We start from the raw sequence: 22,907 nt of genomic DNA, 5'->3' as shown, positions 1-22,907 counted from the left end.
GAGTGCTGCCCCTAACCAAACTCCCAGGGGTACACAAAAATCTTTAGTTTGAGTTAAGTGATGCTTTAAACGCAAGCAAGCAGGGGGGTGGGTTGAAGCTGGCATACTGCTGATGCTGCAGTTGGTAATACAGTGGGAACACAGCTATTCTGTACAGCTTGAGTGCAGGTTTGCAGCAGCGCTGCTCCCACTCAGGCTAGGTTAAATCCAGAAGAGTGGAGTACGGATAATTTGAGCTAACACAGCAGTGAAAACAAGCATTATGTTGTGCTGAGTCACTTAGGCCAGGGTTTCTCAACCTGTGGGTCGCGACCCAAAATTGGGTCACCAGAATGTGTCAAAGGGTCTTGTGGGAAGCCCAGGAGGGGAGGAGGTTGGGTCCTGCCCCTGAGGATGTGGGAGACCCTGAGGGGTGGGGGGTGCAGAACCCACCCCATACTTGCACTGCAGTCACCCCACAGTGGCAGCTCCTGAAGCAATGGTCCCATGGAACTGGCGTGGGTCAGCTCCCAGCTCCAGGCATTGGAATCTAGTGTCTGAGGTCACAGCACCACTCAGGTTTGGCCCTGCTTCCCCTCCGTCATGATGACGGAGGGGCTGGCTAGGCCAAATTTGAGTGAGTGGCACTGTGACCCTGTGCGCCAGGTCACCACACCACTCACACAAGATGGCTGGCTGGCTCCCCCTCGGTGGAGCTGAGCCAAACCTAAGTGGTGCTGCAACCCCGGAGGTCACAAGGCCTAGAGCGGGGAGCTGAGCCCTGGCAGCCCCACAGGGCAGGAGCGGCAGGAGCAACCACTATGGTACGCACAGTGTACCTATTAAGTTCTCAGTACTTATTATGTTAATGTATATATTATATATGGGGGGTAAGAAATATTTAGTAACCAGGTGTTTTTTGCACTAGGCTATTTACTGGACTGCAACAGGCTATCAAGGTTTCCAAATGGGTCCCTGAACCCAAAAAGGTTGAGAACCACTGACTTAGACCCGTGCAAACTGGATGTGAAATGCCACGAAATCAGAACAGCATCATTTTACACCCACATTGCACTGGTGTAAATGTCTGCACAAGGTGCAGGGTAAGGATGAATCGGGCCGCTATCTTGGGGGATGGACATTGGATCCTAAAAGTGGTATCAGAACAGGGTTAATTAGAGATATGCTATGCTTTTAAATTAGGGAACAAAATCCACCCCCGACACACACACACTTTTGGGTAATGTTAGGTTCCTTGAACTACTGCAAACACATTTTGTGAGGATAGGAAAGTCTCACATCACATATATTTAGACATCAAACCAACCTCACTTTAAGTAACACCCACTGCTCTTTGCACCCTCTAAGGAAAACTCATTTGTTTTCATTGTTGCTCATTTCACTTTGCAGAGAAATGCAACTGCCACTGGCCATTCTGCCCTATTTTGGTTTTTATGCCATACCCATCGCTGTGTTATCTGTGCCTAAGCAACGCGACTCACATCTGACAACGTGGATTTCTCCCCTCTTCTCAGGGGGGGAATAAGACAATTTTTGTTTTTTTGTTTTTTAATTTTAATGGTTGTATTTGATGCCTGCTGTACTCTGGATTTCTAGTTCTGAAGGCATGTTGAAGAAGTGCTTCTTGCACCTCGGATAGACAATACGATGGAAACTCAACATACAAACAGCCACTGTTATTTTAAACAGTAATGTAACAGCCAAGCACAGAATGGTGATGCCCTGTCAGATGTACCCGCTCACGCTTGAAATGCTTCAATCCTCACATAGGGCTAGATCTAGACATTAGGCTCGGCCCAGAGTAAGGGGCAGCATGTGTCTGCGCTGTCCCGAGAGAAGGTGCAGGGGGGCACTGAGTATAGGCGCCGACTTCCTAATGTGCTAGGGCAGAGGTGGGCAAACTAGGGACCCTCCGGCCCGGCCCCTGAGCTCCTTACCCGGGAGTCTAGTCCCTGTCCCCTCCCCTGCTGTTCCCCTTCCCGAGCAGCCTCACCTCACCTCGCTGCCGGCACAATGCTCTGGGCAGGGGGGCTGTGAGCTCCTGGGGCAGCGCAGCTGCAGAGCCCGGCCTGACCCAGGGCTCTGTGCTGCGCGGTGTGTGGCTGGCTCCAGCCGGGCAGCATGGCTGTAGCGCTGCCAGCCACCGGTGCTCCAGGCAGTGCAGTCAGGGGGCGGGGGGGTTGAACAGAGGGCAGCGGAGTTCAGGGTGGTGGTCAGGGGGTAGGGGTATAGATAGGGGTCGGGGCAGTCAGAGGGCAGGGATTGGGGGGTTGAATGGGGGAAGCGGTCCTGTGCGGGGCAGTCAGGAAGGAGACGGGGGGTTGGATGGGGCGGCGGGGGCCAGTCAGAGGCAGAGATTCTGGGGGCAGTCAGGAATGAGAAGGAGGGTTGGATGGGGCAGTGGGGGGCAGTCAGGGGTAGGGGTTCTCGGTGCGGTCAGGGGACAGTGAGCAGGGGCGGGTGGATGGGGCAGGGGTCCCGGGGTGGGCAGTCAGGAGCCAGTGAGCAGGGGTGGGAGGGTGGGGCAGGGGTCCTGGGGGGCGCAGTCAGGGGTAGGGGTTCTGGGGGTGGTCAGGGGACAGTGAGCAGGGGCGGGTGGGTGGGGCAGGGGACCGGGGGGGGGGCACAGCCTCCCCTAACCGGCCCTCCATACAATTTCCTAAACCTGATGCAGCCCTCAGGCCAAAAAGTTTGCCTGCCCCTTTGCTAGGGGGTGCTCCGCCCTGGGCTCTGCCCCAAGCCCCACCCCCACTCCTCCCCTTCCCCCAAGGCCCCACCCTCACCCTGCCTCTTCCTGCCACTGCCATGCTCCTGTCCTGCCTCTTCCCGCCCCATTCACCCCCTTCCCTGCAATGCTCCCCGCCCTCGCTCCTCTCCCGTGTGCCCCAGCGCCTCCTGCACGCCGTGGAACAGCTGAGCAAGAGGCGGGCAAGAGGTGCTGGGGGGGAAGGGGGAGGCGCCAATTGGCAGGGCTGCCAGTGGGCGGGAGGTGCTGATGGGGGGCTGCCAGTGGGTGCGCCCACCTTTTTTTCCCCCAGAGTCGGTACCTATGGAACTGAGACTCAGAGAGGCACAATTCCTCCCCTGAGCCCCCCTTGTTCTGATGTGGGACAGTCAGTCACTCCTTCTCTTTTCAGGATGCAACTTAGGGCTTATCTACATTGACTGAAAAAGATATTCCAAATAACTGTTCCACTGTAGCTATCCCAGAACAACTCCCTGGGTGGACCCTCTTATCCTGGAATAGCTATAGTTCTTTGAATGCACATCTTGCCCTATTCCAAAATAACATCCCTGTGTAGACAAGCCCTTACTGTGTGCCTGGCTGGGAGGAAGAGGAAGGGGCAGACCCAAAGCTCCTCCAACTCCCCACCCTTCTCTCTCCCTCCCTGCCCACTTTCTCACAATAGGGAGTATCAGGGGGTCAGCCTTTGCTCGCCCCTTATCCCCACATTCAGAGCTGGAGCTGCAGTTGGGAGCAAAGGGCAGAGGGGCTTTATGCCCCTTTATTCCCTTGAGTGGCCAAGTAAGAGCTATGGAAAATCTAGTCCATGGATTATTCATCCATTTAGTAGTCTTGCTGTCCTCCCGTCTTCAGCCTATTTCCTGCTTTGTGGGGAGAATTCCACCAAATACACCGAGTTCCTGTAAGAAACAGAGTCATGCTGCTCCTGTAGAACATGGGGGATTTTGAACTCTTGGGGTGAAATCCTGGCAGCACTGAAACCCATGGGAGTTTTGCCATTGACTTAAGTGGGGCCAGGATTTCACCCTTGGACTGTATAACCAAGAAGAATCACAGCACCTTCGGCCCTTGCTCGCAATAAAAAAATGGGCTCTATGGCTTTGTGAAGCAATTTTTGACGGAATTAACTGACACAACCGCTCAATAAGCTGAGCCGGAGCATGAGCAGCCCCTGACGCACTTGAGAGATTGCCGTTCAATTATCAGCAGCCCATCAGCATTACTGCCTTGGGAATCACAAGGCTTAATAATTAGCCTGGGGCTTTCTTTTCCCCCCCTACCCAGCCCAGCAGCAGGAGGAGACATTCATTGAACAGCATCAAAACAAACAAATCAGGCACATATGGCACTAACAAACTGACACTTGCCATGGGATCGATACCCATTATTGGCACCAGTTGGACGAGGCTTAGCTGGTGGCTGCAACACACAGCGGCATTAATTGATTAGGATTTTGCTGCGGTTCAGAGGTGATCCAGGCTGTGACTTAGAAAAATCGATCACTGAGGAGAAAAAAGCCTTTCAAAGAAAGCGGTCTCCAGTTTGCTCAGTGCAGCATCCTTCATATCCACGCAGTGGAACAGTCCTCTCGCTGAGTGCAAATTGGGAACTGTCATTTTGAAACTGCAGATGACATGCCTTAGCTAAGCTTCCTGTGTGGCAGCCATCTGGCTGAAAAATGGCACCTTTGTGACAGCGCGAAGGGAGATGCCAAGGAATCTGCAAACTAAATTGATTTAACCATAAATTAAAACCCAATAATAATAATACTTGATGCCAATCTAGCACTCTTCATTCCCTAGGCCACAAAGTACTTTACAAAGCTGTAAGAGTATCATTGCTCCTTTCTATAGAGGGTAAACCAAGGCACAGAGAGGTCACATGACTTACCCAAGGTCACTCAGCAGGTCAATGGCAGAGCTAGGAATAGAATCAAGGTCTCCAGATTGTCAAGATGGTACCCTACCCATGTTCCCCTAAAAACAAAAACCCTTATTGTATAAAGGTTGACCATAAGATCTCTTTTATTCACTACAGTTTGGCTCAAGCTGGAAAACTGGGATCAGGATTTCAGACAGCCCAAAGTTGAGGGCCCATCTCTGCATTTAATTGATAAAGCTGGGGAGCAGTTTTAACATCTCTGACAATAGGTCCTCACACTGCCAAGCCAGACATCTCCCCACCCACGCTGTCAGAGATATCAACTGTAATTCAAATTGTTATTTTTAAACACATCGCACCTTTTATACATCGTGAGAAATGCTTCTCACAATGTGAATATTCAGAACATTACAGTACAGTTTCCTTGTAACTCAAAAAGGTTCACACAGTTTAAGGTCAGAAGGGAGCACTCCATCATCTCCTTGACCTCCTGTATAACACTGGCCATTAATTCTCACCCAGATATCCCTATATAATAAGCCCAAAGACTTTAGCTAGACCAAAGCACTTCATTCCTCGTGAGAGTCAACTGTGTGAAACCAGGAGAGAACAGGATAGATTAAGGTGCCTGAGGCCCTGGCAATGGCAGAGAATTGTTTAGGTGAGATCTGCCCAAGCAATCCCAGCAGGTGTCTCCCGTTCCAGGCTGCAGAGGAAGGCCAGCCCACTCCAAGGTCCCTGACAAACTGATTTTGGGGGAAATTCCTTCCTGACCCGAAAGCTGGTGATCAGCTGGATCCGGAGCATGTGAGCAAGACTAACCAGTCAGGGATCTTGAAAGAGGATTCTCTAGACGACCTCAGCAAACCGGTTCAGAGCTTGAGTTCAGGTATCAGCCAAACAAGCTTTCTACTCCCCCTTCCCGTCAGATTTTTCATTTAGTAGCAGTGTAAAACATTTTCTTCAGTAAAAATAAAATACACCTTGATTGTGAAAATAGCTAATCTTGAAGGATATCACTATCTCATTAAGCTTCTTGCCCCAATCACAGTACATTTAATGTATATCTAATGCAATCTCTCATCTGCTTGACCGTATTATTACGTGCCCATAACTACCTGCTGTTGTCCCCAAGACAAACACAATTGTTACTACCAAGAGCAAACTCACACACATGTGCACTGGGCCAGATCCTCAACCAGTGTAAGGTGCTGTAGGTCCACTGATGTTTTTGGAGCTATGCTCATTTACACCAGTTGAGGCTCTCGTGCACTGTGACCACTTTAAAGGCTGGCAAAAAGAAAATGAACATGAACAAGCCCACATAAGTGGAAAGAAAACTCCAATTTAAAGCATTTGAATTAGCTGAACAGCTTGATTTCACCAGTCTACAGGGCTTAATACTCATCCCAGCAAACACGTGTCCATTGCTCATGTTAGTTAAGCAGTTTATCATTTCAGCCTCCAATGTATTTTGTGCCACATTTATCTGTCTGGAGTGGAACTGGAATTTTCAATGTACGCAGCAGTTGTGGTTCTGCTCCTGGGGAACGGCCCTACTCTCTGAAAGGATAAACGTGATCAATTTAAAATTATTTCTCTTCTTCCCTATTGTATATGTCATTCATAGCCGTCAGCTAGGGTGAAATTCACGCCCCCCCACTCCTCCCACACGCAGCCCAAGTAAACAGGCTTTGAGCAGGTGGACAACATGGGGATGACTGTCATGGACTCCTCCTCCCTAGTCAAAGGGAGGGACTGGAGGTAGATGGGTCCCCACTACACCAAATGTGTCCACTGGATCCGTTCTGCTCACAGGGCTATTAGCCACACCCCATCATTCCCTGACTGCCCATTACTACCTCAATATTATATGTGAAACAGGAATCAGCAAGGAGCTCAGCTCTGTGGTGCATAGGGGACTGCAAAGTCTCTGTTGGCTGCTTTGCGTTTTGTGCCTTCAGCTGGTACGCAAGAGGGGCAGGAGGATTTCACCCTTAGTTTCTATTTGGAAGCAACACGTGCAAAAGGATCTCAGTAAATGCATTGATTTCTAAAGGCGAGAGACTCCATTTTCGAACAAGCATTAGAGCAGAAAAATCTAAAGTTGCCAAAAATGAGCTACTCTCTTACTTTAGATAGGGTGGAAACGTACACTCATTTGAATCTTTAAAATGCTTTTCCTTAAATGTTATAGTGGCAGGATATCTATCTACTGATATCTGGGATGTTCTATTAACTCATCTATAGCAAACTCTGGCTTTATACAGAAGCTGCTAAAAGTGATGTTGTTTATTCACTTTTTCCTTTCCAAGGTTTCCATAATTACTGAAATGCTTTTACTGCAGTCATTTTGGTAAAAACTATGAATTTCTGACTGCATGCACATTAGAACATAACCACTTTTGTTTGGAAATGAACAGTCATAAATAACTTATTTTAAAGTGCAAAACTTCAGATTCACAGGTTCATTTGTTTGAACTGTGACCAAGGCCAGTCTCTTTGTATCAAATCTGCCTTTGCTATGAGCTGATGCACCAAAACCCAGTGTATTTTTCTAACAAGGTGATTTTAGATGTATACAAATGGAGCAGTCATGCCTGCTTTGCTGAGTCAATATCAACTTTTGACCAGAGGAAGGTCAAATAATTAGTAATGGGAGGAACAAAGATTCCAGGCAGAAATTCTAGCTAATGCAAAATCTGGCAGCCCACCCTGCGTGGGACAGGCTGCTGAAAATATATCACAATGGGGCTGAGTGTTTTCACTGGCTCTCACTTGCCTCTGAATCCAGTTCAAGGTCCCGATCTTTAGAGATGGGCTGAGACTGGGTGATCTCAGAGACTGCTTCTTACTTGTGACCCAGAGAGACAGCTGCACACATCAGTGAAAATGTAGCCAACATGGCCCATGGTCTTTGAAATAACCTCAAGTTTTTAAGAGGTATCCCTAGAATGCTTAAGCGAAATCTTTCCACCAGGGTTTGTCAATGTTGCCTGACTGAAAGATGCACTGGCAGCTTGTTAGGAAGGGACACCACTCTTGGAAACACATCTGAGCCACCTTCCACATTAATATGGTGGAGCTTCTGCGGAGAGTATAGCTTCCTGCACACAATGATCTTTCTTCTTGTGAACTGACAACTGCCGATGACTGCCCAGTTCAAGATGAAACATTCTATGACAGGACATGTGGCTGTATCCCTATAGAATAAAGACTACCTCATGACTACCTCAATATGGATGACTACCTCACTCTTATGGATGGGCCACACTTTAGCCAGGTGCGCTGGCTGCAAGGCTGCCACTCACAGTGTTTTACTCTATAAATTCAAGGGAATAAAGTTTTGTGGAAATGTCAGTAATTGCCCCTGGCACAATGACCTCACTGGAAAGGTAGTTTGTACGTAAGCCATAAACATAAAATTTAATCTAACAGAAAGCTTTTAGTGGAGCAAGACATCTATTTTACTGATTTTTTGTAGAAATACTTTATATTTCAATCAGCATCAATTAGTGGGGAGCCTTTTTCCCTTAGGGATGGAGAGGGGAAGGAACATGAGCACTGCAGCTGTCACCTTTCTTTTAGACAGAGTGGCCGATAGCCAGGAGAGACTCACTAGAGCCACGAGGGAAAGCCATTCATCAATTAGAATGCTGTCTGTGACAAAGGGAAGAAAATACAATGGATCTGGAGAGTTTAAACACAAGGTGGGCCCCACCCCTGGTGGGGGGTATTCCCTTGAAAAGGGAGCCCCAGGCTTTGCCTCATGAGGGGAAGAAAGCAGCGCTGAAAGATATTAGTGAGATGGCAGCCATGCTGAGCAGATGTGCTGCTCTAGTATAAAGCCTGCTGAAGCGCCAAAGATCTTGGGTGGTTTGAGGGCACCCAAAGGTATGGCTGGACCCAATTCTTCCGTTATTCGGGGCACACCTGCATCACGCCTGCACCTTGAGAACCTAGCTCCAAGGAATCCCGTAAACGGTGACTCTGCAAGGAAGCCCCATCTTTGTGTTAATCTTGGTAGCGGTATCCCCAAGGAGCTCGCACATTTGACAGAGCCTGGAAGGCTAACTGGGACGATGGGTTGGTGAAGTGTTGTATCCCTCCCAGTTATCTCTGCACTTGTTAAGTCAATCCCTGTGCTTTTTGTGTTACGTGCCAATAGGCTGAGCCTCTCTAGGAAACGATACTAGGGATCTGGCTATACAATAGAGCGAAGGGAGCTCTAATGGTGAGTCTCTTGTGTGCTAGCCATTAGCTAATCAGAAGTTGGGTAGTGGGGGGGAAAGGGATCCTACAAGCTCCCCTCTGGTTCTGGATGATTTTCCCATTTTCCACTCTTCCTTACCACCTGCATCATGCTGACCTTCTCTTTGAGGAGCTCTGGATATGAATCCCCCCAAAGCTCAAATAGAGTTGCTGTGAGTTTCTATCAGTGTGTTTACCGAGTAACACAGGATGCTCCTCAGGGGCTGAGCCTGCTGCTTCTGTTTATCTCATTGCTCCAGACTAGAACAAACCGGTTTATAATCCTCCAGTTTGTACATCTTGGGAATGATGGCTGTAAGTGTGATCAGAAACGGCTTCCTCATGGACACTGAAGGTGGGCCGCTTGATTAGTATGCTGCATGTGTCTGGTGCTTGTGTGGAAGTCCTGCACTGCCAGGGGGATAGTCTTACAGATCTTTCCCTTCCCTGAAATCGATAATTCTGTACTTCCATGTTCATCACTATGTTTTGCCCTGGTTACACTCTATTAGTGCCCTTTACGCTGTTCTCTCTGCACGCACAATTAACAAAACAACAGCTGGCACAGAATGAGCACTCCTGCTGCTGAGTAGCACCAGATGGAACAATCACAGAACTCTACCTCTGGCTCAATTACCTTAGTTGTCATTCAGACTCTGCATTCGTTTCAAAGTGCTCTGATTGACCTCTAAGGCCCTTCAGGATTGAGGTTAAAACATACATACTCTCTCTCTCTCTCTCTCTCAATTCTGATCATCCATTATACATCAAAGTCTAGGAGAGGTCATCCAATGCACACCAAGTTAACTACAGTTCCTAAACTTCCCATATTTAGCGGCCAATTCTCCAGCCATTAACCACAATGTCTGTAGAACTCCTTGTCTAGAGGTGTCTAGGATACTGGTGCTCGGGTCCTCCTTAAATCAAAACTGAAAACTCAATTTAATTAGTTTGGCACTGACAAGAACATTCATAAATTGGTCTACATCTTTTGTAGAACTCCTTTAGATTACTTGGCACAAAAAGCCACTCCACAAATGGAAAACAGGGATGCTGTTGTCCACTGCTTCAAGTGTTATGATACAAATAATTAGCAGAACTGTAACTGGAGAGTCTGGATAATCTGTTCTGTTGTTACAATTAAAATAAATGCAGCTGTTTGTCTGACGATTCAATTTAGAAAATCAGCATGGATGATATTCAGAAAAGAACTGTGATAGGAACAGAGCTAAATATGAAGCACTAATCAAGAACATATTCTGCATCTGGAAGATCGGCTGAAGAGCTAGCATAATAATGTAACTTTTAATAAGAGGCCAAAATGAAATTAGAGTCCCCAAAGTTCAAAGGTGCTCTGACAGTTTGATTAATGAAACTGTTGAGGACATCAGAGACTCTTGTACGGATCATTTTTACTGTACTATGATTTTTCTTCACAAATAACTTGTTCCTGAAAGGAAAGGAGTACTAGTGTTAGTCTGTATTCGCAAAAAGAAAAGGAGTACTTGTGGCACCTTAGAGACTAACAAATTTATTTGAACATAAGCTTTCGTGAGCTACAGCATGAAGTGAGCTAACACGGCTGCTACTCTGAAACTTGTTCCTGAAAGTTATATTCCCTCAGAGATTTCCATCACAACTTTAACCACCACCACCCATTCATGAAACTCTCTCAAGAGCACTCCCACATCAGCATCAACTTCCTAGATACCACAATCAGCTTCAACAATGGAACCCTACAAACGACTATATACAAAAACCCCATGGATCACCACACTTACCTCCACAAATCCAGCTACAACCCAGACACACCAAGAAATCTGTAATATACAACTTGGCATTCAGATACCACAGCTACCTGCTGAAGGTCAGAAAGTGTAGGGAAAAAGTGAGAACTGCCAAAAGCCAAGCAGAGCTGGACCTTGCAAAGGGAATTAAAACCAATAGTAAAAGGTTCTATAGCCACATAAATAAAAAGAAAACAAGTAAGAAGTGGGACTGCTAAGCACTGAGGATGGGGTGGAGATTAAAATTAATCTAGGAAAGGCTCAACCCCATAATGAATACTTTGTCTTCGTTTTTAATAAGCGTAATGAGGAGTTTAGGGGTAATGGCAAGGTGGCTAATGGAAATGAGGATATGGAAATAGAAATTACCACATCCAAGGTGGAAGTCAAACTCAAACAGTTTAATGGGACTAAACTGGGGGCCCGGGTACTCTCTATCCAAGAATATTAAAGGAATTGACACATGAAATTGCAAGCCCAACGTCAAGGATTTTTCATGAATCTGTAAACTCAGGCGTTGTATCCTATGTCTGAAGAACTACTAATATTGTACCCATTTTTAAGAAAGAAAAATGGTGATCCACGTAACTAGAGGCCTGTATGTTTGACCTCAATTGTATGCAAGGCTTTAGAACAAATTTTGAAAGAAAAAGCAGTTAGGACATAGAGGTGAACGGTAATTGGGATAAAATACAACATGGTTTTACAAAAGATAGATCATGCCAGACCAACCTGATATCTTTCTTTGAGAAAACAACTGTTTTTTTAGACAAAGAAAATGCTGTAGGTCTAATATACCAGTACGGCATTTGATACAGTTCCACATGGGAAATTATAAGTTAAATTGGAGATGGGGATTAATAATGAGAACTGAAAGGTGGGTAAGGAACTAGTGAAAGTCATGCTGAGAGATGAACTCTCAGGCTGGAGGGAGGTTACTAGTGGAGTTCTTCAGGGATCGGTCTTGGGACCAATCTTATTTAAAATTTTTATTAATGACCTTGGCTGAAAAAGTGGAAGTGTACTAATAAAATTTGCAAATTTCTGGAAAAAGGGGTAAACAGTGAGGTGGTAAAATTTGCAGATGAGACAAAACTATTCGTTTAGTGTGTGCATAGTCATCTACCCAAGCAACAGCATCTTCAGTGGCGTGATGCAGTTCTTCGAGGCCACCGCTGAACCTATTCAGCAGGCATTCACTGACACTGTGCGTCATTGGCTGTTTTGTGCTGCAGCTGCACAAAGGGCTGTCACAAAGGCCCCAGCGATACTGGTTGGCTGCACAAAGACCTTGCCTGGTCTGGAACCTGTTCAACAGGGACCATTGGCGATGGGGCAGGTCAAAACCAGGCGGGCAAATTGTGGAGTTGGCAACGAGGGACTGGTTGGGGATTATAACCAATATCCATTCCTCTCGCCAGAATGTTTCCACCCTAACATCCTGGAGTGGCGCATGAGACCATAATGGGCGACATGATGGCAAACGTGCAGCAGTGATTTAGAAAGGTCATTGTGCAGCGGCAGGCTTGAGTTGGCACGTACTTTCTCCAGTAACTTGCCAGTGGCAACCTCTTGTTAGCTATGAGGAGGAGCAATACTGCTCAGAACTGGAAGCAATGGGAGTGGAGTTGGACGCAGGGTGCCAGAGAGGATACGCATGGCAGCATATAACTTTGTATCCACCAGTTTGGTATGTGACGATCGACTCCAGACTGGTGCGCAATACTCCACCACTGAATAGGAGGTGGGAAGAGCTGACATCCGCAAAGTTGGAGCATGAGCACCCCATGATGAACCTGCCAGTTTGCCAAGAAGATTGTTGCGTGTCTTAACTTTAGCTGCTATTCTTCAGTCTTTAACTTTAGTCTACTTCAGGTGGGCATGGTAACTCAGTGTGTGGGCGAAGGTCACACCTAAATAGAATGGTTCTACTTCATGCTTCACCTTCTGACCATTCAAATAAACAATGAAATTCTCAGGTTGCGTTGTCATGATGAAGATGGAACAAACTGGAGACTGTTTTTATGACACTTGGCTGGAGGTGCCAAGTCTTACAGGAGTCAGGTAACGTTATCATGCCCTGGTTTAAGGTGGCATCAAGCTCGTAAAACGTCCAGGCCTGGGTACCGCAACAGATGTCGTCTGCACAAATGAACTTTCGTGACTCTGTTGTTGGCAGGTCATTAATTTAAAAGGGTTGGAGAAAGCATAAAGCCCTGGGATAACCCATTGCTCTGTCATCTCCAAGCACTTGTCTTCTCCCTCATATGGACTCTGAACTGCCTATCGTGGAGGAACAGTTCAATGACACCTGTGACCCAAGGTAGCAGGACCCGTGATACCTTCACGAACAGGCCAGTTTGCCATACCGTATCATACGCTGTTGTTTGATTGATGAAAACAGTGTCTGTTTTCAAGTTTCTCTGGAAGCCATTTTCAACAAATGTGGTCAGCGTGAGTACTTGGTCGCATGTGCTACGGCCTTGGCAAAAGCCGGCTTGGTCAAGGCTCAAAATTCTCTCCACATTGGGTAATATGCGCTGTAGGACCAAGCGCTCCAGTGCCTTGAAGCACACCCAACAATAATGACAAAACAATTCAAGATAGTTAAGTCCCAGGATAGTTCAGTCCCAAGCAGACTGCAAAGAGCTACAAAAGGATTTCACAAAACTGGGCAACAAAACGGAAGATGAAATTCAATGTTGATAAATACAAAGAAATGCACATTGGAAAACATAATCCCAACAATACATATAAAAGGATGGGGTCTACATTAGCTGTTACCATTCAAGAAAGAGATCTTGGAGTCATTGTGGATAGTTCTCTGAAAACATCCACTCAATGTGCAGCGGCAATCAAAAAAGCGAACAGAATGTTGGGAATGATTAAAAAAGGGATAGATGATAGGACAGAAAATATCACATTGCCTCTATATATATCCATGGTATGCCCACATCTTGAATACTGCATGCAGATTTGGTCACCCCATCTCAAAACAGATTGGAATTGGAAAAGGTTCAGAAATTGGGCAACAAAAATGATTAGGTGTAGGGAACTGCCACCATCTGAGGAGAGATTAATAAGACTAGGACTTTTCAGCTTGGAAAAGAGATGACTAAGGGGGGATATGATAGAGGTTTACAAAATCATGACTCGTGTGGAGAAAGTAAATAAGGGAGTGTTATTTACTCCTTCTCATAACACAAGAACTAGGGTTCACCAAATCAAATTAATAGGCAGCAGGTTTAAAACAAACAAAAGGAAGTATTTTTTCACACAACGCACAGTCAACCTGTGGAACTCCTTGCCAGAGGATATTGTGAAGGCCAAGACTATAACAGAATTAACAAAAATGTAGATAAGTTCATAGAGGATAGGTCCATCAATGGCTATTAACCAGGATGGCCAGTGATGGTGTCCCTAGCCTGTTTGCCAGAAGCTGGGAATGGGCAACAGGGGATGGATCACTTGCTGATTACCTGTTCTGTTCATTCCCTCTGGGGCTCCTGGCATTGGCAACTATCGAAAGACAGGATACTGGGCTAGATGGACCTTTGGTCTGACCCAGTATGGCCGTTCTTATGCAGATGACACAAAGTTAGGAGGTATTTCAAATGCAGAAGAGATTGGAATACCATACAAGAAGATCTGGATAACTTTGAAAACTGGAGTAAGAGAAATGGGATGAAATTTAATAGCACAAAGTGCAAGGTGCATGCACTTAGGACTAACAACAAGAATTTGTGTTATAAGCTGGAAATGTATCAGTTAGAAATGATAAAGGAAGTGAAAGACCTGGTGTATTGATTGATCACAGAATGACTATGAGCTGCCAGTGTGATGCGGCTGTGAAAAAGGCTATGCAATCTTAGGATGCATGAGGCAAGGTATTCCAGTAAAGACAGGGAAGCGTTAGTACCATTATACAAGTTTCAGATAGCAGCCGTGTTAGTCTGAATTCGCAAAAAGAACAGGAGGACTTGTGGCACCTTAGAGACTAACCAATTTATTTGAGCATAAGCTTTCGTGAGCTACAGCTCACTTCATCGGATGCATTCAGTAGCTCACGAAAGCTTATGCTCAAATAAATTGGTTAGTCTCTAAGGTGCCACAAGTCCTCCTTTTCTTTTTACCATTATACAAGGCACTGGTGAGACCTCATGTGGAACACTGTGTGCAGTTCTGGTCTCCCATGTGTAAGAAAGATGAATTCAAGCTGGAACTGGCACAGGGAAGAGCTACTGTGATGATCAGAGGAATGGAAAACCTAAATACCAGGCAGGAGAGGCAATATTTAAGTGAAGCACCAATGCTGACATAAGAATAAATGGTTATAAACTGGCCATCAACAAGAAATTAGATGGTTTCTAACCATTCCAAGGGGAGCAGTGGGGGCAAAAAGACTGAGCTTGGTAAGTTTATGGAGGGGATGAGATGATGAGACTGCCTACAATGGCATGCAGCCGATCTGCGACTGCTAGCAGCAAATATCCCCAACAGCAATGGGACACTGGATAGGGAGAGCTCTGAGTTAGTACAGAGAATTCTTTCCCAGGTGTCTGGCTGGTGAGTCTTGCCTAAATACTCAGCGTCTAATTGGGGTGGGGAAGGAATTTTCCCCTCGGTCAGACTGGCAGAGACTGGGGGGTGCTTTTGCCTTCCTCTGCAGTAAGGGGCACAGGTCACTTGTAGGTTTCGGCTAGTGTAAATGGTGGTTTCTCTGTAACTTGAATCATGATTTGAGGACTTCAGTAACTCAGCCACAGGTTAGGGGTCTATTGCAGGAGTGGGTAGATGAAGTTCTGTGGCTGCAAGGTGCAAGAGGTCAGACTAGAGGATCGTGATGGTCCGTTCTGGCCTTAAAGTCTATGAGTCTAATTTTCTCTGAAGAGAAAGTCCAGGGTACACACCTAAACACACTTATAACCACCTTCTCTAAACAAGGACACTCCACCAGAGAAGTACTGTAGATCGCACCATGAACAGGGCCACCCAAATATCCCAGAAGAAATTGCTTCAATATGGGGAGAGGGGAAATCTCCCACTGATTGCATATCCATAGTTGTCACCTACCATACCACACTAGACCCCATATGGGGTATCATCAAACACTTACAACCCATATTTGATGGGGATCACATCCTGAAAGAAATTTTTCCCAACCCCCCTGTTCTGGCCTTCGAACAACCCCACAACCTCACCAAACCCATCGTCAGAAGCAAGCTCCCCACAGACCAGGACGCATCAACTCAAAGCAGCACCAGGCCCTGTCAAAACAGATGCAAAACCTATGCTTCTATGATCAATAACCCCCTCCCCCCTCCGACACGCCTTTCAAGATACCTGGGTCCCACACATGCCTATCCCAACATGTGGTGTAGCTCATCAAGTGCATCAAAGGCCACAACATCACTACAATCCCTAATGAACTCACGCAGAAAAATGATAAAAGACAAAAACACCATATCACCCGTGGGCAAACACATTTTATAAAGCATCATATTTGACCTCTCAGTCCTCATCCTCAACGGAAACCTGCACAACACCTTCAAAAGATGAGCCTGCGAACTACAATTCACAAATCTGCTGGACACTAAAAACCATGGACTTAACAGAGAGGCTGGTTTTATGGCTCACAACAATTTGTAATGCACCCTCCTGCCTGCTAACCCTTAATTGGTCACTTCCTTTTCAGTGGTCTCCAACAGCCAGTGTGAACCCCTTATGCTTAACATTTACCTTAACTGAACACGACTTTTGCACTGGTTATCACTGCAAAGAAATGCTACGTGCTGGAAAATGTTAAATTATATATGGAGGGAAAAAGAAACTTTCCCGAAAAGTTTGCGTTAACCCATTAATCTTAGTTAAAATAAAAAACCAAAAACAAAACCAGCCCATCCCTTCAAACTTAGCAATCACCAGTTGGTTGGTCCCTTTTTAGTGTTAGCATGTTGCTGTGATTAGTAAGCTATATCAGTTTAAGAGCTGTGCAGGGAAAGCCTGGAAAAGTGGTTTCTAAATGACTGACTTACATTCAACCAGCTCTTGTTGTGGGAATAACTGTCAGTATCGGCAGGGAACTTGTGGAAAGTCCTGCAAATAAACTGGGACCACTAATACTGGAGTAATGAACATCATGCTGGAAGGTAAACAGAAGCTGAGCCACTGCATTTAAGAAAGAATGCCTCTTATCAGTGCATTATTTTTCTCATACTGTTTATTCATATACTCCTCTTCTCCCACAGTCCTCTCTGTCTTCATTTCCAGCTGGCCCTATAAAAGCCAGTGAAGCCAGAAGCAGAAGGACCCTCTTTCTAGCCTGTTGTGAGGGACGGATCTGGCTGCTGGGAGCATACCAAGCTACCTGAGATTGAGCAGGGCTGGGGAAAGGCCAGAGGAGCTGGGGAGCTCTGGCTTGGAAACCCCCAGGCTGCAGGCCTAGTGGAAGGCCAAATAGGTACTGGGGTTGCAGAGGGCAGCCCAAGGGGTAGGCAGAGGCGGCAGGTCCAAACCCCCCCTCGCCTATGATGAGTGGCGCTTACACTGCAGTCGGCCCCAGGGAACAGGGGCTAGGGGATGACTGGCAGTGGCCATAGACTGAGGCGAGGTGGGGGTAGAGGGTTGGGGGTTCCCTGGAAGGGGAGACCCAGATCTGTGTGGGGTACTGCAGGTGGCAGCACCTCGGCATGAAAGGGGGCACTGGGGTTCAGGAGGGACTTGGGCCCCAGCAGCAAGCGGGACACCAGCCTGCAGAGGGCATTCCAGAGGCTGGAACGCTAATTCCCTGGATGACCAGCAGGAGGTGCCGCAGGGGTGAGTCCAGCACCGCTATAGGCTGTATAAGTAGGGGCATTGCCAGCAGATTGAGGGACGTGATCATTCCCCTCTATTCGACACTGGAGAGGCCTCATCTGGAGTACTGTGTCCAGTTTTGGGCCCCACACTACAAGAAGGATGTGAAAAAATTGGAAAGAGTCCAGCGGAGGGCAACAAAAATGATTAGGGGGCTGGAGCACATGACTTATGAGGAGAGGCTGAGGGAACTGAGATTGTTTAGTCTGCAGAAGAGAAGAATGAGGGGGGATTTGATAGCTGCTTTCAACTACCTGAAGGGGGGTTCCAAAGAGGATGGATCTAGACTGTTCTCAGTGGTAGCAGATGACAGAACAAGGAGTAATGGTCTCAAGTTGCAGTGGGGGAGGTTTAGGTTGGATGTTAGGAAAAACTTGTTCACTAGGAGGGTGGTGAAGCACTGGAATGGGTTACCTAGGAAGGTGGTGGAGTCTCCTTCCTTAGAGGTTTTCAAGGTCCGGCTTGACAAAGCCCTGGCTGGGATGATTTAGTTGGGGATTGGTCCTGCTTTGAGCAGGGCGTTGGACTAGATGACCTCCTGAGGTCCCTTCCAACCTTGATATTCTACAGCTTTGGGTGAAAGGATGTCTGAAAGGAGGCTGAGGTAATATAGACTTGGTCCTCCTTCCCCATGGGATCCTGTCTACGCACACTCTGCTTACTTGAACTTCTGTGGGTTTTGAGTGGGGACGGTTCCATAGTTGGTCAGGGGTAGGGCAGAACTATAGGGGAATCACTTTCAGAAGTGCCAATCTTCTGGAAGCCAGCAGGGATACTGCAGAGTAAACTGGCTTCTCTCAGCAGTATCATAAATGTCCTCTGGTTCCACACCTTCAAAGTCCCCTGGATGCACTGGGCTAGGCACAGGTGAGGAAGCCATGGTAGCATGGCTCTTTGGGAGGCACTGGAAACCCAAGATCGGAGAAGCAGCATTGATTATCTGGAGCTACACACAGATGTCCTGAGATGCAAGGGATTTCACATAGGGCAGGGATATCCTGTCTGTTCTGTGGGTAGCAAACCAACCCCACCTCCCTGACCACATGATGTGTTGAAAAACCCATGTTCTCAACTAAATGGATTTTTTCCACCCAGCTTTAGTTCTCCTATGGGTTATTCCACATGAGGCAAAATCTGAGGCAAGGCGCTTGTAGAAGGCTTGCAGTGATTGTCTGATATGCTCCTGTTCCCAGTTAACCCAAACGGCTTTCTAAGCATTAGCTTTGTTTTCTATTCAATAAGAATTCCTCCGTAGTGTTCTTGGATTTCTCTATCCCTCCCCCACCACACACGTACAGACAAGGAAGGCTCTCCCCTTTGAACTGCCACCATTCAACCAATAAGCTTTATTGAACTCTACTGTTTTCATAGACCTGACAGGGCAGTTCTTCAGCACAATCAATGGGCAGCAAAATGAACCAAATTCCTTGTAAAAACCCCTCTCTACTTCTTTTGGATATGTGCCTAACTGAAGAAGAATCCAAGCACCATATTTCTAGACTCAAAAGACCGATTTGTGAACAGAAATAGAGCTCCTAGCTACTAAGTGAAGACCCATGAGGTGGGAAAGTATTATAGTAGCAGAACAACCTAGAGAACCAGAGTCAACAAAATACTAGCAGAATGATTTGCCAGTGAGGGAGAGATTAAAGTGGCAATCAAGATTCTTTTTCAAAAATCTGCTCTCAGTGGTTCTGTCCCAGCCCAATAAGTGAGGCCCAAACAAAAAAGATCCAGATGATTATATTTTTCATTCCCCCAAACAGTGAATTCCCACAGATTAAGAGTTACTACCCTACCCACATACATACACAAATTCACACCACATGTCTGTATCCATAAATAAGTAGAATATATGATACTGTGGTTTAAAGATTTTATCACCACAAGATTGGGATGGGCTCATTACTCACGAATGGCAAAAGCTACTTGAGTGGGACCAGCCGACTCTCTCAATGCCATACCGCTGCAGTTGAGGTAGGAGGAGAGCCTTGAGTAGCAGTTTCCTGCATTTAACAGAAAAGGGGCAGGCGGTAGTGTTTTCAGCTGTGGAAGCAGCTTCCAGCTTTGGTCTGAAAGAGCTGGATCTGCAAGGACCATCTGTTTGCCTGACTTTTTAAAGAGGATGGAGGTGATTGTTTATACAGGATGGTTTGGATGTAGAATGTCCCACCTATTGGACTGTGTTGGAAGTGGAGTTTTGCTGGAGTTTGCTGCTAGTTGCGCTGTTGGGTTTTTTTTTTCAATAATATCAAAGGAGAGCAATACCCAAGCTATCTTACTGTCAATAAACAAAATTAAAATGGAGATATTGGTCCTCCACTTTCTGCAGCACAGCATACTCTTATTCCCTCCCAACTGCGGAAGAGAGAGATGAAAGTATCAGTTTCACGCAACAGAGAAGAAACACCATAACATTATTTTTTAAAAAATGTTTAAAGGGTCAAAAACTTAAAATAAACCCCTTTATTTATTTAAGTTGTCATGCAGGTCGTGTACAGAACCATCTTTGATCAATGTTACTTGATAGCCTACATAATGCTTGGGTGAAATAAGAAGCATCCGTTAATTTTGAGAGCATTGTTAACAGAATAAAATAGGTATTAATTTACAAATAGTGCACCTTAATAAATCACCCTGGAGCTGGATGGTCCCACAGTGTAACTTCATAAATTTAACTAACTACAAGCTAACGTAATTAATTTTCAGTCATGTGTAAGTGACCATTGTAATTGACTTTAACCTGTTTTTCTATGAATGAGCTCGGTCTCTTACATATTACGGATTAATAGATTTGTTAACCCATTCAGATTGCATTTCTTCATGTGGTTGAAAAAGAGATCAGAGAGCTAAATCCTCCACTGGTGTCAATCAGCATAACTCCATTTACATCAGCTGATGATCTGACTCTGAAACATGCAAAAAAAGATGTGATTTTTTTTCCAGTCTGTATGCACATAAGTAACATTAAACATTAAAACATTAAACGACCCTTGAAGGAAAAGCACTGTAACAGGCTTGTATTCTCCAGTAAAAATCACCACTGAAATATTGTCCTGACAAATGAAATCAAAGGCTCTTTTGTTTTACATTTTGGAGGAGAAATTTTGTAACTCTTAAAAATTAACAGGCCACCCTTGGTGTGGCCAAGGGTTACTAGTTGGGCCAGTCCTGCTGTCAGTGGAGTCACTGGGTATTTTTCCACTTGCTTAAATGCAAGCAGGATTCAGACCTCTAGAGTAGGTATTTAACAGAGTGATTACATCCAGAGTAGAAAAGGAGCCAGCTAGTCCCTTACAGGATTAATGTGGCCTTGGGATATCATTAAAACCGTTAGCACATTGGTTAACCTCTGGATCAGTTTACACTTCAAACATAAAAAGAAAAGGAGGACTTGTGGCACCTTAGAGACTAACAAATTATTTGAGCATAAGCTTTCGTGAGCTTCAAACATACAATCTACAGGGCAGACTGTGCCTGGCCCCTATGTGAGTATTAGCACAGTGAGAGCACGTTAGGAGCCTTCCCCCTCTCCCTTGTGCAGCTCATGCAAAGGCAGGTATGACTGCATTCCCTCCCTGAGCTGCTAGCTAGCTAGGTTTTTAGTCCATCCCCCTGGTATCTGAGTACCTGAGGGGGAAGGAGGAGGCAGGACTACAAACCTGTCACCCATCTTCGCATCAACTCACGGAGCTGGCCAAACGCCTGGGGTGGGGAACACGCTGCACCCTGGAGCGGGTGCAGGAGCAGGTGTGCTCCCACAACTTTCTGCAGCGGCCCACTGGGGTGACATTAAAGCCAGAGCAGTTTTCTCTTTGAATCTGTATGCTGTTCTTGTACCTGGCGGAGACATCCACAGCCCTCCAATGACCCACTTCCCTGCTTTGGCCACCTCAAATTCAAATCTCTGTGTCCTAGAAGGGGTGCAAAAATGCGAGGCATCCCTCATCAGCCAAGAGATTGGAGGACAGAGCTGCTGAGAAACTCTGAGCCTGATTCAGTAACTTTAAACTGCAGCAGATGGGCCTGCTCATGTGGCTAAAGGGAGTGTCTACATGGCAAATGAGGGTGTGATTGTCTCACAGACAAACATACCCATGCTAGCTTTAATCTAGCTAGCACAGGTAACAATAGTTGTGTAGAACAAGGTAGCATGGTCTAGCAACAAGAAATCAAGCCCAGGGAGCTGGTAAATACTCCGGTGGCTAGTCCATATAAAAGCCCATGCCACCATGCCTACATTACTGCTGTTATCTGTGCAGGTTACATTAAAGTTGGCATGGGCACTGCCTAGTCATGCTACAATCACACCCTCACTTACTGTGTAGACATACCCATTGCGTACTCAGAGTGGCTAAAGGTTGCAGAATTGGGCCCTTTGTCATGAGATGGGGTCAGAGAGATGCCACCTGATTGGATACTGACACAATGCTTCACTGCAAACATCACAGTCTAACCTCAGAGTGCAGCACCGTAATTAAGTGCCATTAGATGCAGTAGCTCTTCACCACTCAGAAGTTAAGTGACTAGGATCAGAAGCTAACATAACGGCAGGTTCTAGAGGAAGAACCTGGAAGGAATTGTCACTAAAACAAAAACAGGTGATAAAACGTTTTTGTCATAAACAAAAGCTTCTTAAGGTCATAAAGGATACCATGAGGTCTGTTAGGATGTGAAGAAAATGAAATCATATTGATTTTTGTCCAGCATGGCTGCTCTACCCTACAGTCTAGCTAACCTGTATCTATAGGACCTCACTTCCCTGGAGAGCACATCGAGCTAGAACAAGGACAGCTAAGGGGCGAGGAAGGGAAGGGACAGTGTAAAACAATCGTTCCTTTTGCACATGGGGATGGAGAGGTAAGTGTGGTGAACTCCAAAAGCAAGGCTAAATTGTGACTTGGATTATGCACTGATGAGGAATACAAGAGGGAGTGAGCTCCCCTTTATATTCATGCCCACCAGGCTCCTGGGCCTAGGGTCCGAGCACACAGTAGTAAGAATGCGTTGAGCACTTGCTTACACTGGAACAAGTGGGTGGGAAGAGGCAGGCTCCACTCCCCCTCATTGGCTCCATTCCCACCCTAGTCACTTGCTAGCCCAGCTGAATGGGTTGCAGTTTGCTGCTGTCATAGGCCAAATGCCAGTTACTAGCCATCCCAAAGTGAGGGCTGTGACTGAAGTTGTTGTCTTTGCCTTTGGTAAACGAAAGGGCAGGTACGTTTCACAAAGCTGAGTGCAAGAAGCCTTCTAAGCATCCCTGCCTTGGGTCAAAGTGGCGAGTGACTGGTTGGATAACCCATGGCCCAAAAACATATAAAGGAACAAAAATGTTTTTGTCTGAGTATTTGAACTGAATTGATATCAACAAGAAGTGGGTCAAATGA

The 22,907-nt window shown here is 46.1% G+C and overlaps 1 protein-coding gene across 4 annotated transcripts in view; it reads right to left on the bottom strand.

Moving 5' to 3' along the window:
• The window catches only part of KCNH5 (potassium voltage-gated channel subfamily H member 5), a 240,159-nt gene that overhangs the window by 16,451 nt on the left and 200,801 nt on the right, over positions 1–22,907 (bottom strand). Inside the window, exon 11 of one of the 4 annotated variants that reach the window (XM_043549514.1) lies at positions 19,975–20,429. The exons of 2 other annotated variants lie outside the window; for them this stretch is intronic. In XM_043549514.1, the coding sequence (XP_043405449.1) occupies positions 20,412–20,429 (18 nt within the window). In that variant the 3' untranslated portion in view covers positions 19,975–20,411. Of the gene's footprint in view, positions 1–19,974; positions 20,430–22,907 lie in introns of those variants that run through there. One more of the 4 variants, XM_043549513.1, reaches the window with a different exon arrangement.

This window comes from Chelonia mydas, chromosome 6 (assembly GCF_015237465.2).
Source record: "Chelonia mydas isolate rCheMyd1 chromosome 6, rCheMyd1.pri.v2, whole genome shotgun sequence".
Taxonomy (NCBI): domain Eukaryota; kingdom Metazoa; phylum Chordata; order Testudines; family Cheloniidae; genus Chelonia; species Chelonia mydas.
Note: the sequence above shows the minus strand (reverse complement) of the source record. Positions and strands in the feature narration are given on the sequence as shown.